The sequence below is a fragment of the Alosa pseudoharengus genome, unplaced genomic scaffold, assembly GCF_046254945.1.
Source record: "Alosa pseudoharengus isolate Yale_2024_CS ecotype anadromous, Long Island Sound unplaced genomic scaffold, YU_APseudo_1.1 YU_APseudo_1.1_scf_28, whole genome shotgun sequence".
Taxonomy (NCBI): Eukaryota; Metazoa; Chordata; class Actinopteri; order Clupeiformes; family Clupeidae; genus Alosa; species Alosa pseudoharengus.
The window spans coordinates 1,143,636-1,165,340 of record NW_027468709.1 but is presented as its reverse complement, the minus strand read 5'-3'; the positions used below and the strand labels follow the sequence as shown (position 1 = coordinate 1,165,340).

Sequence of the window (21,705 nt, the reverse complement as noted above, 5' to 3'; positions counted from 1 at the left end):
TAAATCCAATTTGCATAATTATTTGGAACATGGTGTATACACCACCATCACATTAACATCAAAATTGACTCCCTGTCTGGTGCACCTACCAGGGCTGCAAGAAATGTAGGAGTCATGCTCAATAACCAATTGACCTTCTCCGATCATGTTGCCTCGATCACCCGGTTGTACCGTTTCGCACTTTATATACGAACATACGAAAAATCAGGCCTTACCTGACTCAATATGCTACCCAACTCCTGGTACAGGCCATCATCATCTGACAACTTAATTACTGTAATGCCCTCCTGACAGGTCTCCCAGCCTGCACAGTGAAATCCCTTCTGATGCTCATCCAGCTACACTGGTTACCTATGGCCGCCCGCATTAAATTCAAGTCTCTCACGATTGCCTACAAAGTAGTCTCTGGTTCTGCTCCCACCTACTTGAATGCCCTCATACAGGCATATGCTGCCTACCGACCGTTGCACTCCTCATACAAACGTCTAGCTCTGCCACTGATACGCTCAGGCAAATCCAAACTTTTCTCATCTGTTGTTCCCTGTTGGGGGAACATGCTACCTTAAATTGTTTACCATGTTACCATGAGAGTCACTTTGGTTAAAAAGTGTCAGCCAAATGTAATGTAATGTAATGTGATTTTATTTATTTTTTGCAGAGAGAATGTGCAGGACTGAGCGGCAATTTTATTTTGTACCGCTATGTGATACATCTTAGTTGTTTCTCTCTTGTAAAATTGGCTGCTTTTGCTATTGCACACTCATCGTGCACCTTCACCATGTTGTCCATTCAGTTTTCTTTTAGTTGACTGACACATTTGCTTTTCTCTAAAGGCAACACAACTTTTACTGGAAAAACTTCAGCCCAGCGATGAGCTCCTGAAGGATTACTCAAGTTGTAAGGACTGGCTGAAGAGGGTAAAGATGGTGTCAACGACGGTAGAGCTCATTCTTTCTGAGGATTCTGTGATCAAACTTTACTGTTCAGAGGGAGAGAAAATGATTGAGAACATAAGGTGAAGAACATTACTGAAATAAGCTATTATTGTCTGCAACTGTATGTTTATTTCTGCATTTTATTTAGTGATTATGGTTTTTATTCACATTTTCTGCAAAAAGGGTACAAACAGTAAATGCATTAACTGTGGATTAGCTAGCTTTACTCAGTCTAGCAGTAGTCTCTTCTAATGCTGCAATATTAAGCAAGGAATAAGTCCGGTAGCATTTGAGGTTTGTATCTGGTTTAAACCACAGCTGAAGGATTGATTTTTTGGCAGCAGTAAAACCTGCAAATGCCAAACGCTTTTACCGTAATGGGAGCTCAAGTGAAGAATCATCATTCAATAAACAGAGACAAGGATCTAGTACAAGATTAGTATCAAGGAATTTAAGCTTTCAAGGGTAAGCTTTCCTCAAAAGACTCCAAGCTTGAAGGCTTGAAAGGGGGGCATTAGTTAAAAAAAACTACAATCTTTCAAGAATCTTTCCCAAATCTTGTCAAAGTTGTTTGGTGTAAGGTGGCCATAAGGGCAGTGGGGCATCTAATTGGTCAGCTTGTTCTGCTGAAAGAGATGGGAGCTCTAAAGGACCTAAAAAAGCATGCATATCTGTAAAGTCATTCGGTGTTTCAGACTTGTAAAGTTCAGAATAAAATTCTCTAAACATTATTCACTAGAGGTGGCTGGGTACAGACTATGCCATAGGAGTCTTTAACTGCATCCACTGAGGCAAGACGTTCTAACTGTTTAAAGCGCAATGCAAGAAGTCTGTTTGGTCTATCTGATTGCTCGTAATAAAGTTGTCTAGTTCTAAGTAGATTAAACTAAGCCCTTATGCTACATCCTTTAAGGATCTCAATGTTATAGCTCTGGCAGTATCATACATATTTTTGTCTGCAATATTCCTATTTGCTGAATTTCTTCTTTTAGGTCACAAATTTTTTTCTTGCGGTCTGCGGCTATTTTAGAGGCATATGATATACAGCTTCCTCTGATTGCACATTTTGTAGTAGAGTGTGAGGGTTTACATCATCTGAATTGTTTAATGAGATAAATTTGTCTAAACACTTCCTAATATGTTCTAGAAATCTTTCATCTTGTAGCAGGTACACATTGAAGCGCCAACGTTTAAAACGAGCAGATGAGTAGGCTTTAGATAAGGTGATTTTGACAGGAGAATGGTCGGAAATGAGCATGGGTAGGATTTCTGTGTTCAAAACAGACTCTAGTAAGGCAGCTGAAATGAAAATGTAATCAATTCTAGAAAATGTTTTATGGTGTGAAAAAAAAATGTGTAAAAGCTGGTTGGAAGTAGGATGAGTGGTGCTACTGTAGACCTATCCAGGATATCAATTGTTAAATTCAGATCACCACCTAAGATTATAGGAACTTTTAAGTATAGGAGTCTGACTTTGATATCATCAAAAAACTGTGGCTCAAAAATATTTGGTGCATATATGGAGACTCGACAATATTTGACTGAATTTAAGGTAATCAAAGCAAAACAAAATCGACCACCAAAATCACTGCCTAGCTCATCAACATGCAGAGTCAACTTTCTATCAGCTAAGAGTAGAACACCCTTTGTTTAATTTGGGGCACATGAAAAAGAAAGGATTTTATAAAACTTATTTTGAAATCTATGAACATCCTGTTTTTTTAAACGCGTTTCCTGCAAGATTGCAATGTGTATTCTGTTTTTACGTAGAAAATCAAGGCACCTAACCCTCTGAACAGGCTCATTAACTCCCTGCACATTCCAAGAAATGCAATTATAGTTGTCAATCATTAACTGTAATGACCATACATAGTGGTAGATTGCAAAAACAGCGTGAAGACACAAAAATTGTAGCCATGTAAAAATATGCAGCCATGCGACTAACGTAAAAACAAGCAGCCAAAGCCCCCCCAGACTTGAAGCACTGCTTTAAAAAAAGAACCAGAACGTTGCTAGCCCGCCAGGGAAAAACGCTAACACCCCTGCATGAGCTAGCTAGAACAAAAGTAATCACCATTCCTTGGATTCGAGCTAAGACCACGTTCAATTCAGTTGTTTTAACATGAGTCTTTGTTATGACAGAAATTACCCATTAAAAGAAAAAAAAAACACATAACTGACAATCAAGGTTTAAGATACTCTCGCGTTGATACCACAGTGTAGTCAGGTCACTAACCAGTGCAATAACAGATCTTATCGTTTAATAAGGAGAGGCTACTGCTGAAATTAAATGTCTTTAATGTAATGCTGAGCCTCCTCGGGAGAAGAAAAAATGCCTGTGTTGTTCGAGTCAAATGTTACCTTCAGGCTGGCAGGGTAGAGAAGGAAAAACTGGATCCCTTTCTGTTTGAGCGAAGCAATGCATGATGAGAAAGCTTTGCGTTTCAGGACGGTTGCGTTGGAGTAGTCGGCAAATATCAAGAGCTGGGACTGACCATGTGCCTTCGTGCCTGCTAGTCTGTATGCCTTCATGATAGCCTGGCGATCGTTGTACCTCAGAAGTTTGAAGATGAGGGTTCTGGGCTTGCTTGATGAATTTTCACCTTTTTTGTAGACTCGATGAGCTCTTTCAATTTCGATTATCCCTCGATCAGCCAGTGAAGGGAATCAGATAGAAAGCTGGCATTGTAGAAAAGCAATAGCGTCGTCCCCCTCTTCATTCTCTGGAAGGTTAACAAGGCACAGGTTATTTCAGCGATTTCTGCCACGCTCGATTGTAACTTAGCAATCGCAGAAGTAGCTTCCCTAACTTGTAGCCTGTCCTCTCGCTGAGCAGCTTGGATAATGTCAGTACGCTTGTTCAAAGTCATTAGAGAGGCGTTCAGTGCTAAGACCTCAGTCTCCACATTGGAGAGTTTCTTTTGAAAAGCGTCCATATCGCCCAGTATAGCTTTCACATCCAGGTAAAGTTTGCGTAGAGTCCCCCGCATCTCATATAGCGTGGCTAAGACAGGGCCCTCAGCGCTGCACTCCAAGATGGAATCCGCGTTCTCATCAAACAGCTGTTTCTTGGCTCTCTTCTTTGCCGATTTAGATAGCGGCGAAGGGGGTAAGGGGGCATAGTTCTCTTCTCTGCAGATTTCATTGTAATTGTCAACAAACAAAACTGACGTTAAAGCAAGTTTGACTCAGTTTGAGAGCAAATATATCGAAGGTGGCTTTGCAACAGGGGGTCAAGAGCGTGCAGATTAGCTTCGGCATGTTAGCATACGCCATTTTCAAATATGGCGCTGCATGGAGCATTTGGAACCAAGGGGGCAGGCGAACGTTCGGAGAGCGTAGACACTATGGCGGATCTGAGGCTAAATAGTAGACCAGTTCACCTAGCCATCCCCATTGAAGACAATTCGATTTAGGCGCCACTTTGACATCAAATAACGTTACAGCTGAAGCGTTTTAAGCCTTTATATGAACCTTTTCTATTTCCGGAGTAATACAACATTGTGTGATTAACGTCATAACCTCATAACTGACTTACAGACTGAGTAATAAACTTTTTTCCGAAATCAATGCTAAAGTGACGTAATAAGCATATAGCCAGAGCGGGTGAAAGCGTCGCACAGGAGCAAAATAACCGTATTCTCTGGATAAGAACGAAAGCATCGGAGCACAACATTTCAGCTAAGTTTTGATGGATTGACAGTAGCCTAGGCTATGAATGTGGCGAGTGCTGTTTATATTAAATCACATTTATCTACGAACAACTAGGACATTTAGAACAGTAATGTAGACATGGTGGTAACGAAGTAAGTGGCTACATACCCAATCTCTCGGTGCAGCTATCACAAGAGTTACACAAGTCAGACTACGTGCCTGCGTTACATTTACGTCCCCTGAGCCTGCGCAGAAAGCCTCGTCGACCAACAGGAAACGGTTGAAATTTGCTTCACCCGCCTCGATTGACGTCTACGTGATGACTCTGTCCATATCTTTTACTGTCTATGTTTGGAACCAGCTCCATGCATGAAAATCCGTGTTGGGCACGAACTCTCATGCGCGTACATGTTGGTGGGCGGGTACCTATCCGGCGGCTACAGCCAAACGTTATTCAGTGCGTATTTTTTGAGGAGCCTATGAGAAGATGTGCATATTATGGTTGTTTATCCATCATATGACAAATAAAGAAAATTGTATTGATCTTGTTTCGTTGTTGTTTGTCCCGAACAAACATAGCCTAAACATGATTAAAGACAATAAATTACACAACAGCGGCATAAAGACCTTGTCTCGTTACACCATGGGTCTCCAACAGCTCTCAACCTATAGCCGCCCCCCTTTGGAGCTTGCCAGAGGCTGAAGCACTAGGCTACTACATTTAAACACAATTATTGCCGCGAGGCATTCCAGCCTACGAATTTAATAAAAAGTAAACCATGCATAATTAAAAAAAAACAACTAAATTTAGGCTACTACGCTATGCAATAAGGTTTCCATTAGAGCACAGCGCACGTTCAATGAATGAAGGAATGGCCTTGTCTCGCAATAAACAGCTGGAAATTCCAACACTTTTTCAACTACACGAAACTTTACAGTGATCATCAAATACCCTCTAGATTTAAATGCCCATCAGTCTCAACATTTAACTAATAAAAGTCAAAAAGTAAATTAAATCCCATACCAAAACCGAAAATCGTCTGCGTTTGATATCCTGGTATGCCGCTCCAAACAAAACGCATGTCTCACAATAGCGTAGGCCTACAATGTAAGAAATAAAGGTCTGCCTCGAATAAGCCTACCTCAAATAAATAGTACCTGTGCTTTGCAGCCTAAGTAAATAGCAGACCCTGGACATAATTTAGGATTTACGGAAAGTATGCATTCATACGGTGTTGGACGCCTGGCGATGCTCTGGCCGTCTACTGTGCCTCTGACACCGCTGCCTCATTTGGATGGTAACTCCACAGGTGAGCGCGAAGATTGGATGTCGTGGATGCGTAAGTAAACTGTTTGAGTCCGCAGACAACATTCTCTTTAACCGTTACTTTACCATCTGCGTTGTACAACTCAAAGTAAAGACACCACATTTTAGATGAGTTGGGGACGTAATTGTCCGCTCAGGCTGACCGTTCTGCGTTATCTTCAATACTATATCTTCAATAATATTGAATATCTTCAATATTCTTTTCAAAACAGGGTGGCTATTGAGGGCTCTGGCTCCAGTCATTATTGTGGCTACTGGCTATTATTGGCTTGATTTGGTCATGGGCCAACGCTAGAATACGTTTAGAGCACCCGCTATGAGATGGCAAACAATAAAATAAAAAACAAACTAATCATAGACTGTAAAAATGCGCTACACCTGTATCTTCAATATTCTTTTCAAAACAGGGTGGCTATTGAGGGCTCTGGCTCCAGTCATTATTGTGGCTACTGGCTATTATTGGCTTGATTTGGTCATGGGCCAACGCTAGAATACGTTTAGAGCACCCGCTATGAGATGGCAAACAATAAAATAAAAAACAAACTAATCATAGACTGTAAAAATGCGCTACACCTGGCACTAAAAACCGAATAGTTTATTTATAGTTCGACTACGGATATTTCACGTCATGTTCGAATGCATATTTGCAGCAGGACAGCAGGCAGACCGCTCTTAGTTAGAGCCGCTGTGTTATCCAATGAAATTAAGTTGCGCTTCAGGGCGACTCCACTCGGACTCCATGCGCGTTCCCGAGCAACTTTTTCTTCTTCTTGTTATGAGGCAAGAACTTTATGTGCATTATCACCACCCTCTTACTGGAGGACGACTCTCTTTTTACAGAATATCCAATAAAAATCGACGTTGGTCCATGCGTCATTTCCAGCTTTGTAACTTGGCGCATGGTCAGAGCCGACTGGCGCTGAATCCGAACCCCAGTGTTCAAGATGGCGTTGACTATGAATTGGCCGGATTTACTAGCCTAGCCTCCACCATTCATTTGTATGGAGGGCGGGACTTAGTCACTCTCTCCAGTTATATATAATACCTCCATGCTTTGCAAGGTCAAGTTTAGGCGGCCATCTTAGCTGGAGCCCAACCGGAAGAGCCATGTTTGTTTAAATTGATAAATTCATGTCACTGTTTTTTAAGTGTATCCATAAAGTCGGAATTATACAAGAGTGTGTCATTAAAATGCCATCTACGGAACTTTGGCAGCGAATAAGATGGTTTAACATGACACTGGATTGGAGAGTGATCAGATATCAATCTTGGCAGTATGTCTATTTCATAGATTTGATCCAGTAGGCCAGGGCTAATGAAAATAATCATTTCTAGACATTGATTTATGCCTAAAAGAATAAAAAGTAAAGTCCTTAGCACTTTCATTCCTAGCTCTCAAGACATCCACCACGTTCACTTCCGTAATAAAATGATTTAGGGCGACGGTGGAAGGAGGAAAGGAAATAGACGCTGGCGATCGGTCTAGCAAGGGATTAACTGTTGCATTAAAATCCCCACCTATCAACAACTGACAATTGTGAAATGACAGCAGCGCATTTGTGATATCATCAGAGAAATCGTTTGGGGAGTAGATAGATGCCAAAAGAATCTTTGTAGGCCTACTGTTGACACTAATGACAGCATAAGCGAACCGACCACTCGCGTCATTTGCCGTGAAATGCACTATCTGTGTGGATCTTTTCACTACTATTAGAACGCCCTTGTATTTATTACTAGCACATTAGCAGGCAACGTTTTACTATTGTCTATTTTGAAAGCGATGATCCTGTTGTTTTAAATGAGATTCTTGAATTAATACGACGTCTGCATTAGTGCGGTGTAAAAATTCAAGGCACCGTGTTCGTTTAACGGGGTTGTTCAAGCCACACGCATTCCAACTAATTATATTCAGGTCAACCATCTGAGACGTTTCTACCATAATGCTCATGTAATGCCAAGAAAACAGGCAACTCCTACCAAAGAATTCCACAGTACTATCACAGACAATGATGCATTGCTCTTAAAACTGAACACACGTTTACGATCTGCCACAAGACATAAAATTACATCAAACACTCCCAGATAGCAATTACTCATTGAATCTATGTTAAATCAACATTATTTTGTCAACGTTAAAATCATTGAGTCAACGTCGCACTTCAACATTGATCCTATAACATTTTGCACCCTCTATTAATATTGAAGCAATGTTGAAATTCCGACTACAGATCAACGGAATTCCAATGGTATTTCAATTAAAATGAATATTGAAACAACATTGAAATTACAACCAAACTAAAGATCAATGCGATTTCAATGGTATTTCAATTGATATTAAACCTCAGTAAACCACTTTTAATTTGGAAAAATATTGGGAAATTCACATCCTGCTTTATATACAGCCAGGATAAATTTGACTATAGGCCTAGTATGGCTGGTTTAGGCTACACAATCGTGCATAAATAACCATTGACAACTTATCAGTTTGAAAATCAAGTGCATTTATTAACTCTTCTTCATTTAGAAATTCACGTGTGTTGTGCTTCCCTGCCATCCATTCAGTATAGCATTCATAGACCACCCGTTCACAGTCAGCCCTCCACCATCCAGTAGCAGAGTGAAGTGGCACTTAACAGAAACAGAAGAAAAAGAGATAGACAGTGTTAGATAAATAGGCTATGTTCAACTGAAACTGAAGGCTACTTATAATTGAAACTTTAGAATAATCATAGAATATATATTCTATATGTTTGTTGAGTTTGCTGTCAAAATGCCAGGCTGAAGATAGTGTTAGAATAATTCAGTTTCGCAAGCTGGGTGAGCTCATTGAACGTGTCGTGTTTGCTACCAGCACCAGCCATTCGGGCAGCTCTGTTCGTCCGAACAATTTTGCTGCCCAATGAACGGTTAATGATAGCAGTCTAGTCAGATATGACTTAAAGTTAACTTATATCAGTATTGCTAAAGTTAGCCTATTAAACTCACAAAAATATGATCACCAGGAGTTACATAAACTAGTGCAGTGCCCGTTCAAACATGCCATTCCTGAAGAAAACCCGTAGCTCAATTACATGCCCACATGTATGCCTGCTTTAAAAATAGGATGATAGGGAAACATCATTCCAGCTAAGCATTCAATAATGAATACTGAATATTATAATATATTAGCCTATAATTAATGTGGCCTCTAATAAATTTAGGCATGGCTGCATGTGTAGGGTGACCAGATTTGTCGGAACTAAAACCGGGACACTTAGTGCGTGACCGCGTTTAACGTGAACATGAGACACAGACATTTTTTCTTTAAGCCCAGAAGGTATAGGGGGTTCGGGGGTATCAATTTATGAAATATTGTATGCAAACACACAAGTTCTGCGCACTTTCAGTCAGAGAAAAAGGTCCTGTACTGTATGCCTAACGAGTGCCAGACATGCATGAAAACATTTAACTCACAGTAATTTTGAGAATGATAACTTTCTCTTCAACATTGTCGTAGCGTAGCCTAACTGTTAAAACGAGGCAGATATGAAGAGGCATGCAGCACTGTTTACGGATACATTGTAACGTTGGTTGCAAAGATCGACTGCTACGATTGACTGACACACTCATGCACGCACACATTATCGAAATCATACGCCGCTAGTCTTTCTACATGGGTTTAGTTAATGATCGGGCTATAATAAGACCATGCCGGCTATGTAATCTCTGAAAACCCGGGACACTTTAATAGTGGTTGGTGAAAACCGGGATATTTTAGCGTCCCGACAGGCTTTTGTCGGGACTTGGGACACGCATCTCAAAATCGGGACTGTCCCGGTTAAACCGGGACGTCTGGTCACCCACATGCAGCATGTGACATTTCTACAGATCAGAATGACATAATGACAACTGTTTTGAGTTAAGGCTAAATGTAGGCTATAGCTTACTGAATAACTTCATAATGCTATTCGAAGCTTGCACATACTTTTATTTTGAGTGGTCACTACATACCCGTGTTTAATGGCGTGATAAGTGCCGTCGCTCATTCTGCAACTTGTCTAACGTTAGCTATGTGGCATTAGCCTATCGCTCGTTTCAATTTGGGACCTTGCAGTCGGAATTGTCGTTTTAGTCAAAGTCTCTTGAAAGTCCAAAGTAGCCTGGGCTATTCGAGTGGTCACTACATACCCGTGTTTGTTGGCGTGTTGCAAGTAATCATTTTATGCAAGCAAACTGCATACAGGGAGTCTTTATTGTTGAGGTCAGACATGATAATCATCTTGCATCTTAACCCACAAGCGGTTCCCGAGTAATCCGTTTAAATTGCGACTGACTATCATCAAAGTGAGACCTAGCAGAGCCCGTTCTCTGGACCTAGCTACTGTCAGTACACGATCCATGGGGTGGAGCTCCCCTGAAACTGGTCCCCTTGTAAACAGTGCAGTGCAGCGATAAACGTCCTACGTAAATAAGCATATTTTGAAATATGCATTCAAAAATCTTCAAAATCGAGAGTGCACACCACGTGCCACGTGCAAGCCACATACGAAATCTTAGGTCAGTCTGACAAACAGTCAGCGAGATATGCGTGCCACAGACACACACACAGACGCTTCTTGCTTTATAGATAGATGTTAGCTAAATCTCCACGTTAACCAGCAGCACATCTTCAGCCTATAATTTTGACAGTAGCCTAGAAGCTAACGTTACCAGTAGGCCTAGCACTACTTCATATTTTATTATCATGAGTATAATAAACTGTAACTTACTGACAACAAAGGTTGGACCTAATTATAAATCAGACTGCCTAGTAACGTTAACCTAACATTATGATGAACTGCCATAACGTAAGTTAGCCTAAACATTAATTTGACAACAGCAAGTAAATTTAGCTAGCCTAGCATTTGAATGAGTTTGTAAGTCAGACAGTACGATGTACATAGACTGTAAACATGACCGAATTTAATGTAGTACACTTTTACAATAAAACATTATCGTTTGATAAATAAATGCTTGCTTACCATTAAGGAGGAGTGAACTTGACAGAGAGCTGAACACCCGGTTGGTCTGACTGAACTGTTGCTGAAAATGATCTCCTGCTGGACAGTTCAAACGTCGTCGCGCAGTCAACTATAAATCCACTACTTTTCAATCACCACGTTAAGATTTCCCAGTCAACCACAAATCCATGACTTTTCAATATCTTTTAGTGAACTATGTATCGATGCTCTATCGATTATGGCAACATAAACTATAAACCAATGTTGTTTCGATATCTCTCTTATCGATATTCATGCACTGTCGGGTTTTTGTCAGGAATGCTGATTCAATGTCTATTTACCATTGAGGTTTCAATCTCAACCAAAATGATGATTTGGATGGAAAATCAACATCATATCAATGTCACCTTGCTATCTGGGCTGTAACTATGAACACAAAGTAAAGAAACCACAAGGGAATAGCAATCCCTTTGGCTAGGTAACCATAAAGAAACACAAGAGACGTGACTCTCATATAGCAATGCAGCATTTCCACTCACAACTCGCAGTAAAGCGGATATTAAGCAAACAAAATAATATAAAATCAACGGATAATCAGGAGCCTGTAGCCTTGAACGTTGGCTAACTTAAAGCTTGTGTATGCTAGCCTATTTTGTTAAACGGCAGTAAAAGTGCAGTAAACTTAACTGGAAGCTGGCATACCTCAATGTCCAAAAAAGAAAAACAAGTTTTGTTCAGGAAGAAGGATATTGAAGTGCGGCTTGTGGAGATGTAATATCCATACTGGAGTGGTTTACATCCATTGGAGGGTTAACATTCTCCAGTTGGGCACCAGTTGTGTCGGCAAACTGTGATGCTGGTCTGATGGAGTGTAAGAACAGCTCGGCCTCCTCTGGGGTGTTGAATTCAATCTGTCGGCGGTCATGAGTCACTTTCAGTATAGCTGGGAAACGTAGAAACGACTGTATCCCTTGAGAATTAAGTTTCTTCTTAACATCGGAGAATGCTTTCCTTTTCTTTGTGGTCTCCAGGCTGTAGTCGGGGAAGAAGCTGATTTTGTTCTCACAGTAGTGGAGTGACTCAACAGCTCTCGCAGCGTTTAGAATTTTTTGCCTGTCCTTGTAGTTCAGCAGTTTAAAAATTAGTGTGCATGGTGTACTGCTCAGATTGGAGCGAGAGTAAATGTGATGCGCCCTCTCTATGCTAATGTGGCATTCAGTCAGTGATGGGAGCCACTTCGGAATGTTGGTTTCTAAGAATGAAACAGCATCACCTCCCTCAGCCCCCTCTTTTAGACCAACTAAGCAGAGATGGGATCGGCGGCTTCTGTTCTCCATGTCAGCGATCTTGGTGGATAGTGTTCTTACTGTTGCTTGTAGGGTTCGGATAGTTGTTTTGTCGGAGCGAACTGAAGCCTGCCTGTTGTCGCATCTGGATTCCAGCAATTTGATAGATTGATCTTGTTGTTCCATCTGGTGGCCAATGGAGGAGATTTTGTCACTTGCAGCCTCAACTTTAAAGATGAACTGAACTGGAATTTGAAGTAAAGGTGATATAACAGATGTATTTTATTTCTTCTCATTGGTATAATGATTAAAATGGCTGAATTTATTAAAAGGGATGAAATTGTACGTTGAAAGTGGTGTTGTTGTTACACGGGCGCCGCCATGTTGGATTTCAACAATCGGCTACGTCACTGGCATGGTAAGCTACTCTGCACTAGCACTAGCAGCCATAGCAGATAATGAGTCTGAGGCTAGCTGACATGGCTGAGGAAACTAACATTAGGCCTAGCTGAGTTACATATTGGCCATTAGTCATTTATCATAGGCTAGCCTACATCACAAAATCTCATACAAAATGAAACCAAACTAGTGACACAAAGGCGAACACTTTAACAGAGGAAATTAATTGGGCATGAATCATACTGAACGCTATTTTGTCAATGAGCAGAAACACACGACATTCAAACTATTGATAAGATGTGCACTATGGAAACTGGTCTGTAACTTTGGACGAATAAATGCCATTGACTTGCCATATCCTGACTTAAAAAACCCTTTTCTTGCTTACTTTATCGCAAACTCGGTGGGGCAGCTTGTAGTCTTTTTCAATTCATAGAAGGGCGAGCCCTGCAGTCTATGTGCCATGGAGCCTAAGTTTCAACTTCGGCTTCGTTCACCCAATGCAGTCACTGGTCGCAATTACAAAGTCCGGGAAGGTTCGTTCAATCGTTTAAAGCAGGGGTATTCAATTAATCTTCAGCGAGGTCCAGTTACGGAAAATTTCCTCAAGCAAAGGTCCGGAGCATCATAATGTTTAACGTGCGTGTTTAGGATGGATGGATGGAGCCTAGTTGTAGGTAGATAGATTCTTCTGCCCTCAGCTATGTGGCTCTACACAGCCTAGACAGCGAGCTAAACAAGGGTCCACAATTTGTAACCACAATTTGTAAAACTGAAAATACAAAAATAAAGGAGATTTCAATTAATAAAGCTATCATTTTGTGCATACATACGGGTCAAACAGCGTTAGCTATTTCTGAACAGTACCAAGTTAGCTATGAACTAGCTTAGGACGCTAGTAAAGGTTTTTTACTACCATATAGCAATACAAACGCAAAATACATATGCAAAGTAAGGCTAAACACATAGCTTAACTAAATTATATCATCCAAACTTACAGATTGTCCCGTGTCGAAGGCGTAATATAAACAAAGACATGCACACGAATTCCACCGTCTTTCCACTTCAAATGCACTTACAACAATGACTAACATTGGTTTACGTGTGCTTAATCTCACTCAGAAACGGAAACCACCACTAGGTGGCAGCATCTACTTAGAAACAGGAAGTATTCACTACAAAACCCAGGGACAGAACACTCCCCGTCTGACATCTTAAGGATGTCACCCAAACAAACCTATGCAAACAGTTCCAAAAGGATATCAAGACAATCCAGTCTCTTAAACAGTGTCCTTAGACACCAACAGGACGACCTCATTGATGGGGCGCAGGTAAAGTCTTTGCTCGCCGCCACGAACAACCTTCACCTCAATCTTCCTCACTCTGCCGTCCTCACTGGGAAAGGCTTTAGTGATGAGCCCGACTGGCCAATCATTCCTCTTCTCCTGGCCCTCTTTAAGCAGGACCACATCTCCTTCTTGTAGATTTGGTCTCGCCGTCCGCCATATGCGCCGATCTTGGAGCCCGCTGATGTATTCTTTCCTCCATCGAACCCAGAAGACATTGGCCAAGTGCTGCACACGTCGCCACTGTGCCCTGAAGAGGTCGCGTCCTTCAAACTGCCCTGGTGGTACCGGCGGTGTGCCAGACTTCTGTGTGAGCAGCATGGCAGGGGTAAGAATCGCAGGATGCTCTGGATCTGTGGAAACTGTTGTGATAGGCCGTGCATTTACTATTGCAGTTACCTCAGCCATGAATGTTACCAACACTTCATGAGTGAGATTAGCATATCCATGTTGCAGTAGCATTACGTCCAAGATCCGACAGGAAACCCCTATCATGCGCTCCCAGGATCCGCCCATGTGTGAAGCATGAGGAGGATTGAACTGCCACTGGCAACCGTGGTTTTTGAGGTAAGTATCAATTTCGCTGTTGTGGCAACCCTTCTTGTCAATTTGCAGCTCCTTGCAGGCACTCACAAAGTTGGTCCCACAATCCGATCTGAGCAGTTTTGCAGCACCTCTGATGGCAAAAAAACGACGCAGGGCATTGATGAATGATGATGTGTCCACTGATTCTATGATTTCGATATGTATGGCACGCACACTCATGCACGTGAAGATGACAGCCCATCTCTTGGCCTCTGCTTGACCTCCCCTTGTTTTCCTGACCATGACATGCCAAGGCCCAAACACGTCTAGGCCCACATATGTGAACGGTGGGTCTGTGCTTAATCTGTCCTCAGGCAGGTCCGCCATGATCTGTTCTTGTTGTCTGCCTCTCAGCCTGCGACAAGTGACACAGTTGTAGATCATACTGCTGACCGCTCTCTTTCCTCCCACAATCCAAAATCCTGCAGCTCTAACAGCCCCTTCAGTGAAATGTCTACCCTGGTGGTACACCCTTTCATGAAAATGTCTGACTAATAGCTCAGTCACATGATGTCTTCCCGGAATGAGGATAGGATGTGTTTCACCTGTAGGTAACTGTGATCTTGCCAGCCTACCTCCGACTGAGAAGTCCACTTTCATCCACAAATGGACATAACTTGCTGAGTGGGCTTGATCTTTTGACAGATGTCTTTTGTTTGAAATCTTCAGCAAAGACCTCACTTTGAACAGCACAAATGATTGTGGCTCTTGCCTGTTGAAGCTGGTCTTCATCAAGGTGCAAACTACATACATGCCAGTGATGACAGGCACTCCCTGGTCTGTGCTTGAAGGACTTGGCAATGTGTTGCAGCCTAGCTACTGCCCTCACCAGCAGGTTCCGGTTCTGGATCAGTTACAGGGTCAACCAGGTTGAAAGGCTTCTCTTGTATTTCACCTTGCTTTGAGTCAGTGAGGAAAGGAGGTCCACTTAGCCATGTGGAGAAACACAGCTGTTCAGCAGGCAGCGCTCTTGTGGCATGGTCAGCTGGATTTAAATGAGTGGGCACATAATGCCACTGATTTGCTCTCGTAGATCGCCTGATACGTTCCACGCGGTTATGAACATAGATGTAAAAACGTCTCTTCTCATTGAAGATGTAACCCAGCACGACCTTTGAGTCTGTGAAAAAGTTCACATCGTCCACGTCGATGTCCAGTTCTTCTTGGACTAACTCTGCTACTTCAACGGCCAGCACTGCCGCGCAGAGCTCCAGTCTCGGAATGGTGATGTCTGGTTTTGGAGCAAGCCTTGCTTTACCGAGAAGGAAGCCCACTTCACTATAGCCATCGGCATTTGTAATCTTCAGATAGGCAACAGCCCCTACAGCTTTTGTGGACGCGTCACAGAAAATGTTTATCTCTTTCCTTTGTGCTGCTGATGAAGGAATTGAAGTGTACATTCTTGGGATGTTCAACTGCTGTAAGTGCTTCAGAGAGTCTTTCCATCTTTCCCACTGGGCCTGTTTGTCTTTTGGCAGTTCAGCATCCCAGTCACACACATCAGAGGAGATCTCTCTCAAAATAAAGCGACCTTCAATGCTTACAGGCACCGCGAAGCCAAGGGGGTCGTAGAGGCTGTTGATGACTGATAGCACTCCACGTTTAGTGTATGGCTTTTCACTGATTGTCACCTGAAACATGAACAGGTCTGTGGAAAGGTCCCACCCCAAACCTAAGCTGCACTGTACAGGTGGTGAGCTTTGCCCAAGGTCAAGGCCCTGCAGGCCAGTAGCGAGATCTTCGTCAGGGAAGGCGCTTGTGATGGTGGGGCTGTTGGATGAGATCTTGTGCAGGCGTATGTTTGACTGTGCGAGCATTTTCTGCGTTCTGTGCAGCACATCAATGGCCTCAGTCTCAGAAGAAAAGGATTTCAATCCATCATCCACATAAAAGTGGCGTTCGATGAATAGCCTTGTGTCCCTACCATACTCTTCCTCAGCTTCAATCGCAGTCCTTTTTAGCCCGTAGATAGCAACTGATGGTGATGGACAATTTCCGAACACATGGACCCTCATTCGAAACTCTGCAATTTCTCCATCCATGTTGTGGTTCTGGAACCACAGGAACCGAAGGTAATCACAATGCTCTTCTTTAACGATGAAGTTGTGGAACATTTGCTCCACGTCTGCCATTACAGCATATTGCTCAAGTCTGAAACGGATGAGCACCCCAACCAGAGTGTTGTTGAGATCTGGGCCCTTGAGCAGCACTTCATTGAGAGAGATGTTGTTGCACTGGGCACTCGAATCAAAGACTATCCTGATCTTGCCCGGCTTCTGAGGGTGGTAAATCCTGAAGCTTGGGAGATACCAACATTCTTGACCAGCTGTGATGGGAGGGGCAATTTCGGCGTGTTCCTTGATTAACATCTTCTCCATGAACTCCACATAATGGTCCTTCATCGCAGGCTTCTTAGTTAATGTGCGACGGAGTGACATCAGCCGATGGAGAGCTTGGTCTCTGTTGTTGGGTAGGCGTTGTCGAGGGAAACGAAAAGGGAGTGGTGCTACCCAACTGTTTGCCTCATCTTTGCAGAATTCTTTGCTCATGATATTTAGGAACAATTCATCTTCTGCAGATAGTGCCAGCTTATCATCCTGCTCTGTTTGCTTGAAGATGAGTTTGCCTATATCGTCTTTAGGCTGCGTTTTTTCTTAAGAGGGGGCTAGTGTCTGTAAACCTTTCCCTAACATGGATTCTGTTTTCACAGGGGGAGAAAAAACTGGGTCGCCCATTTTGAAGTATGTTTGTCTTGAAAGAGCTCACAGTGGATTTATGAGCTCCTGTGAGGCAAACATCCCCTATGATCACCCACCCCAGGACAAGACATTGAGCGTAAGGAGCGTCATGTGGCCCGTTAAGCTGACTGCGCACCATGTGAGCCCGAACGATGTCCCTGCCTAGGAGGAGAAGGATTTCTGCTGAAGGATCCAATGGGGGTATCTGGGATGCGATGGCCTGGAGATGAGGGTGGTGTGCCGCTGCCTCTGGAGTCGGGATCTCCCACCTATTATCAGGAATCTGGTTGCATTCGGTGAGTGTCGGCAATGGCATAGACACCTTTCCATCGATCCCCTCAACAATGAATCCATTGGCTCTTCTCCCACTAGTGTTTGTTATGCCAGAGCATGTCTTCATTGTGTACGGTAGTGCTTCACTCTGTACACCAAAGATGTCAAAAAGGGTTGTCCTTGCCAGCGATACATTACTTTGGTCATCTAACATTGCATACATTTTTCTCTTCTTATCAGGAAACGCTTTGTGATAGATGTTGACCAGGCAGATTTTAGAACACGACTTTCCTTGGAGCCCTTTCCCACATACCTCTGTGCAGCTGGATGTGGTCACAGTGGAGTCTGGGTTGTCTTGCTCCCCGCCTTGACCCCCTGTGGATGTGTTAGGCTCTTTAATTGACCATGGGGGTGGTCCAGCATGCAATGCTGAAACATGACCATTGCTATTGCACTCTATACAGTGAATCACGGCTTTACAGTCTTTGGCCCTGTGTTCTGTAGACATGCAACATTTGTAGCAGATTGAGTGCTCTTTCAGCAAATTTCTCCTCTCATCCAATGTCTTCATTCTAAAGCCCCTACATTCAGCTAGTGAATGTGGCTTCTTGTGAATGGGACATTGTTTATCTGGGCCAGCAGGGGGAGTATCAGTGCTGGTGTGTGTCGTCTCAACCTGTGTTTTGTTTGCTGTGATGGGAGTTCTGAATTTTGCTTGCTTTACTAGTGTCTTTTCTGCTTTGAGGGGGAGCATGTTAGAGCCTTGCAATGTAAAGCTGGGGTCTGTTTTCATTTCAGCATGGCTGTTAACAAACTTGACAAAATAAGAAAAAGGTGGATAAAGACCATTATGTTCATTCTTGTACCTTGTTCCTTGTTTGATCCATGCCTCTTGGAGGTTATGGGGAAGCTTCTCTGCTATGGGGTTTATGCCTCTCGACGTATCAAGATAACTGAGGCCCGGTAGATAACCTTCATTCTTTGCTGCTTGCAGCTCGAGAAGAAGATCTGCGAGTTCTTGCAAAAGGTGGTTGTCCTTGTAGGAGACCCTGGGGAAATTCTCCAGACGCTTAAATAGAGATGCTTCAATGACCTCTGATGAGCCGTAATTCTTGTCCAACCGTTGCCATAAACGTCGAAGGCCTGTCTCTGGATTGTTCACGTGGACTTAGGGGTGGGCGATATGGCCTAAAATTCATATTGCGGTATAATTTGGGACACATACGGTAAACGGTATATATTGCGGTATAATTTGGTGTGTGAATTTCAATATAGGTCTAGCAGGTTCTTGCATAAAATAGTCAAGATTGTTACTTATTTAAAAATGTATTGGCTATACAAATGATCAAAGTTTTATTTAGCCTATTCACTGCAGTAGACATCACTGTATGAAACATTACAAAAACATGAAACATGACATATTACATAGAACTGTAAATCATCTGATCATCTAATATTTACAGATATCTAGGCTATAACATTTATTTTATATTTGGCCTGTTATAAAATCATGTATTGAACAATTTAACCACAGCTCAGCTTTAAGAAACTCAAATAGCCTAGATGCATGCTTAGCATTTTGTGATCATTAGGCTAAGGCTACTTTCACAAACTCAGTCAGCTGTCCTCTGATTTACCAATATCTAGGCGATATTTGTAACATTTATTTTGTATTTGGCCCGTTATGAAATCATGTGGAACAATTTAAACACATTGTAAAACTTAAAGCCCAAATTTGGAGACATCCATGCATGTCGAAATTTACTGCAAATTCAAAACTGGATTACTCTGGAACGGCTAACTGTACAGGGGACTTTACACCTTTGTGTTCGGTAAGGTCTGCTGTTTATTTTGATATACGGTTTGTCGTGTGTTAAAAGAAGGGTTCGTGAAGTATCCGAGATGAATGGGTTGGGAGATCATGGGACAAAACCTTCAGTAGAATGTATGATTAAATTGAATTATATTATTTACTTTTCTCGCGAACCGTTCAACTAAGCAATTATCGGGTAACATCGTTTAAAAGCTGAGAAAAAGCTCTTTCATGTGATACTTGTGATGTCTGTGTGATGAATAGGCTACTTTGCGAGTAGTTCAACTGAGATGAATGGAATTTGGACGCACTTTCTTTCTTGCGCTGTCACTTTCTCCACTGCGTAAAATACTCAATTAATTTGCACTGTGAATGCTTAGATTATTTTGACAGGCCACACAGACTAAATAAAAATCGCTATTAGTAGGACGCAAAGCAGAATATTGAAAGAAGGGGGCACCAAGGCCACCGTGGCCTGTAAACCTCTGATTTTCAAAGGGGCCTCACGGCCAACGCAAGAGGCAACGACGTGGCCGCCGTGAAATTCCTACCCTGTTTGGGGGTTTATGTCTGTATTTCTCCTAAGTTATAAGTCTAAAGTTAGCGTCTTTATCGTGACATGTTTCCCTTTTAGTTCTCCCTCGTGTGTGATCCTTTTTGTGTGGGGGGCTGCGTCCACCCCTGTATGTGTAGCGTGTGTGTGTACTTGACCTGCTCCGTGTGTATTGTGTTCTGGGTCTGTGTCCCTGCTCTCGTTCTCAGCTAATAAACCTTTTGATTGGACAACTGTCTGTGTCGCTATCAAATCGTTACAATACCTTCACTGCTCGCTGCCATTTTTCCACACCTGTGGCCTCCTCGTGGTTGCTGCCGGTCCCGGCAGGTATGTATAGTATAAGTATATATACTTTTTTGATCCCGTGAGGGAAATTTGGTCTCTGCATTTAACCCAATCGTGAATTAGTGAAACACAAACAGCACACAGTGAACACACAGTGAGGTGAAGCACACACTAATCCCGGCGCAGTGAGCTGCCTGCTACAGTGGCGGCGCTCGGGGAGCAGTGAGGGGTTAGGTGCCTTGCTCAAGGGCACTTCAGCCACGGCCCACTGGTCGGGGCTCGAACCGGCAACCCTCCGGTTACAAGTCCAGAGTGCTAACCAGTGGGCCAAGGCCAAGCGTGTTGCAATTTGATGACATAATGACCTATCGCAATATGACGGTATAACAAAAATCTCTATCGTTGGCCAAATTTTTATCGCATACCGCTTATACCGTTTATATCGCCCAGCCCTACGTGGACTGCTCTAATCCTAATGGCGTGTTGAAGAGACTCCCCGTCAAGCCACTTTGTGAGTAGATCGAGCTCTTCGCTGGCTTTTAGGTTTAGACCTTCTATGCCATTGCGAAACATAGACTTCCAGGATATGTAGGTCTCTGGCCTATTGTCGAATACTTTGAACCCAGATGTCAGCAGATCACGACGTGCAAGGTAGGTAGCAAGATCAGACATTTCTGTCGCTCTGGATGTTGATTTCCTTCGCATGTGGGTGTTGTCTGTTCGGTTAAAGGTGGGTGGAGCCTGCTCAGGCTGCCATCTGGCGGGAGTTTCTGTAGCATACCTGGGTACATACTGAGTGGTTGGTTGTGGCACATGATGATCCAGGTCATGTGAATCCTTGAACTCCCATTGAGATTCCCTAATGTCTTTTTTCTCCTTTTTTATATCATGTTCACTATTGAAGTGGGTTTTGATATATTCTTCAATGCGTTTGATAGGCCCAGGTGTTGAAACTGGAATACCTGGGATAGGCAACTCGATATGTTCAGTTGGGTCTTCAGCTGCTGCCTCTAGGACCCTCGCAGCAGCGAGAGCTGCTTCAGCTTCACCCTCCTGCTTTAGAGCATTTAGTCTTGCCTCGATGCGTGCTCTCTCGACCTCAATGTCGATTTGCCGTTTGGCAAACTCAGCTCTGGTACGGGCAGCCTCAGCGTTAGCTCGTGCTTGTGCTGCAGCCTGACTCTCACTTGAGCCTTTTGATCGCCGTGAAGCAGACGATAAAAGAGATCCGCACTCTGACCTGAATTCCATCTGGGAAAGGGGGGGAGTATCTGCTGTGTTGAACATCTCAGCTATCGTTGGAGATGAAGTCCTTGTCAATGCACTCGAGGTCTTGACGAATCTTTTTACTCTTCTGCCCTCAGCTATGTGGCTCTACACAGGCTAGACAGCGAGCTAAACAAGGGTCCAGTAAGTGCTCAAGACACTGATGCCGTTTGAGAGTGTTTACTTGGAAACCACAATTTGTAAAACTGAAAATACAAAAATAAAGGAGATTTCAATTAATAAAGCTATCATTTTGTGCATAC

General features: G+C 42.9%; 1 protein-coding gene across 1 annotated transcript in view; it reads left to right on the top strand.

The window, feature by feature from the left end:
* LOC143099421 (E3 ubiquitin-protein ligase rnf213-alpha-like) overlaps positions 1 to 21,705 on the top strand; it is a 351,714-nt gene that overhangs the window by 273,852 nt on the left and 56,157 nt on the right. Inside the window, exon 40 of the mRNA XM_076262416.1 lies at positions 834 to 1,015. Coding sequence (XP_076118531.1) covers positions 834 to 1,015 — 182 coding nt within the window. The remainder of the gene's footprint in view (positions 1 to 833; positions 1,016 to 21,705) is intronic.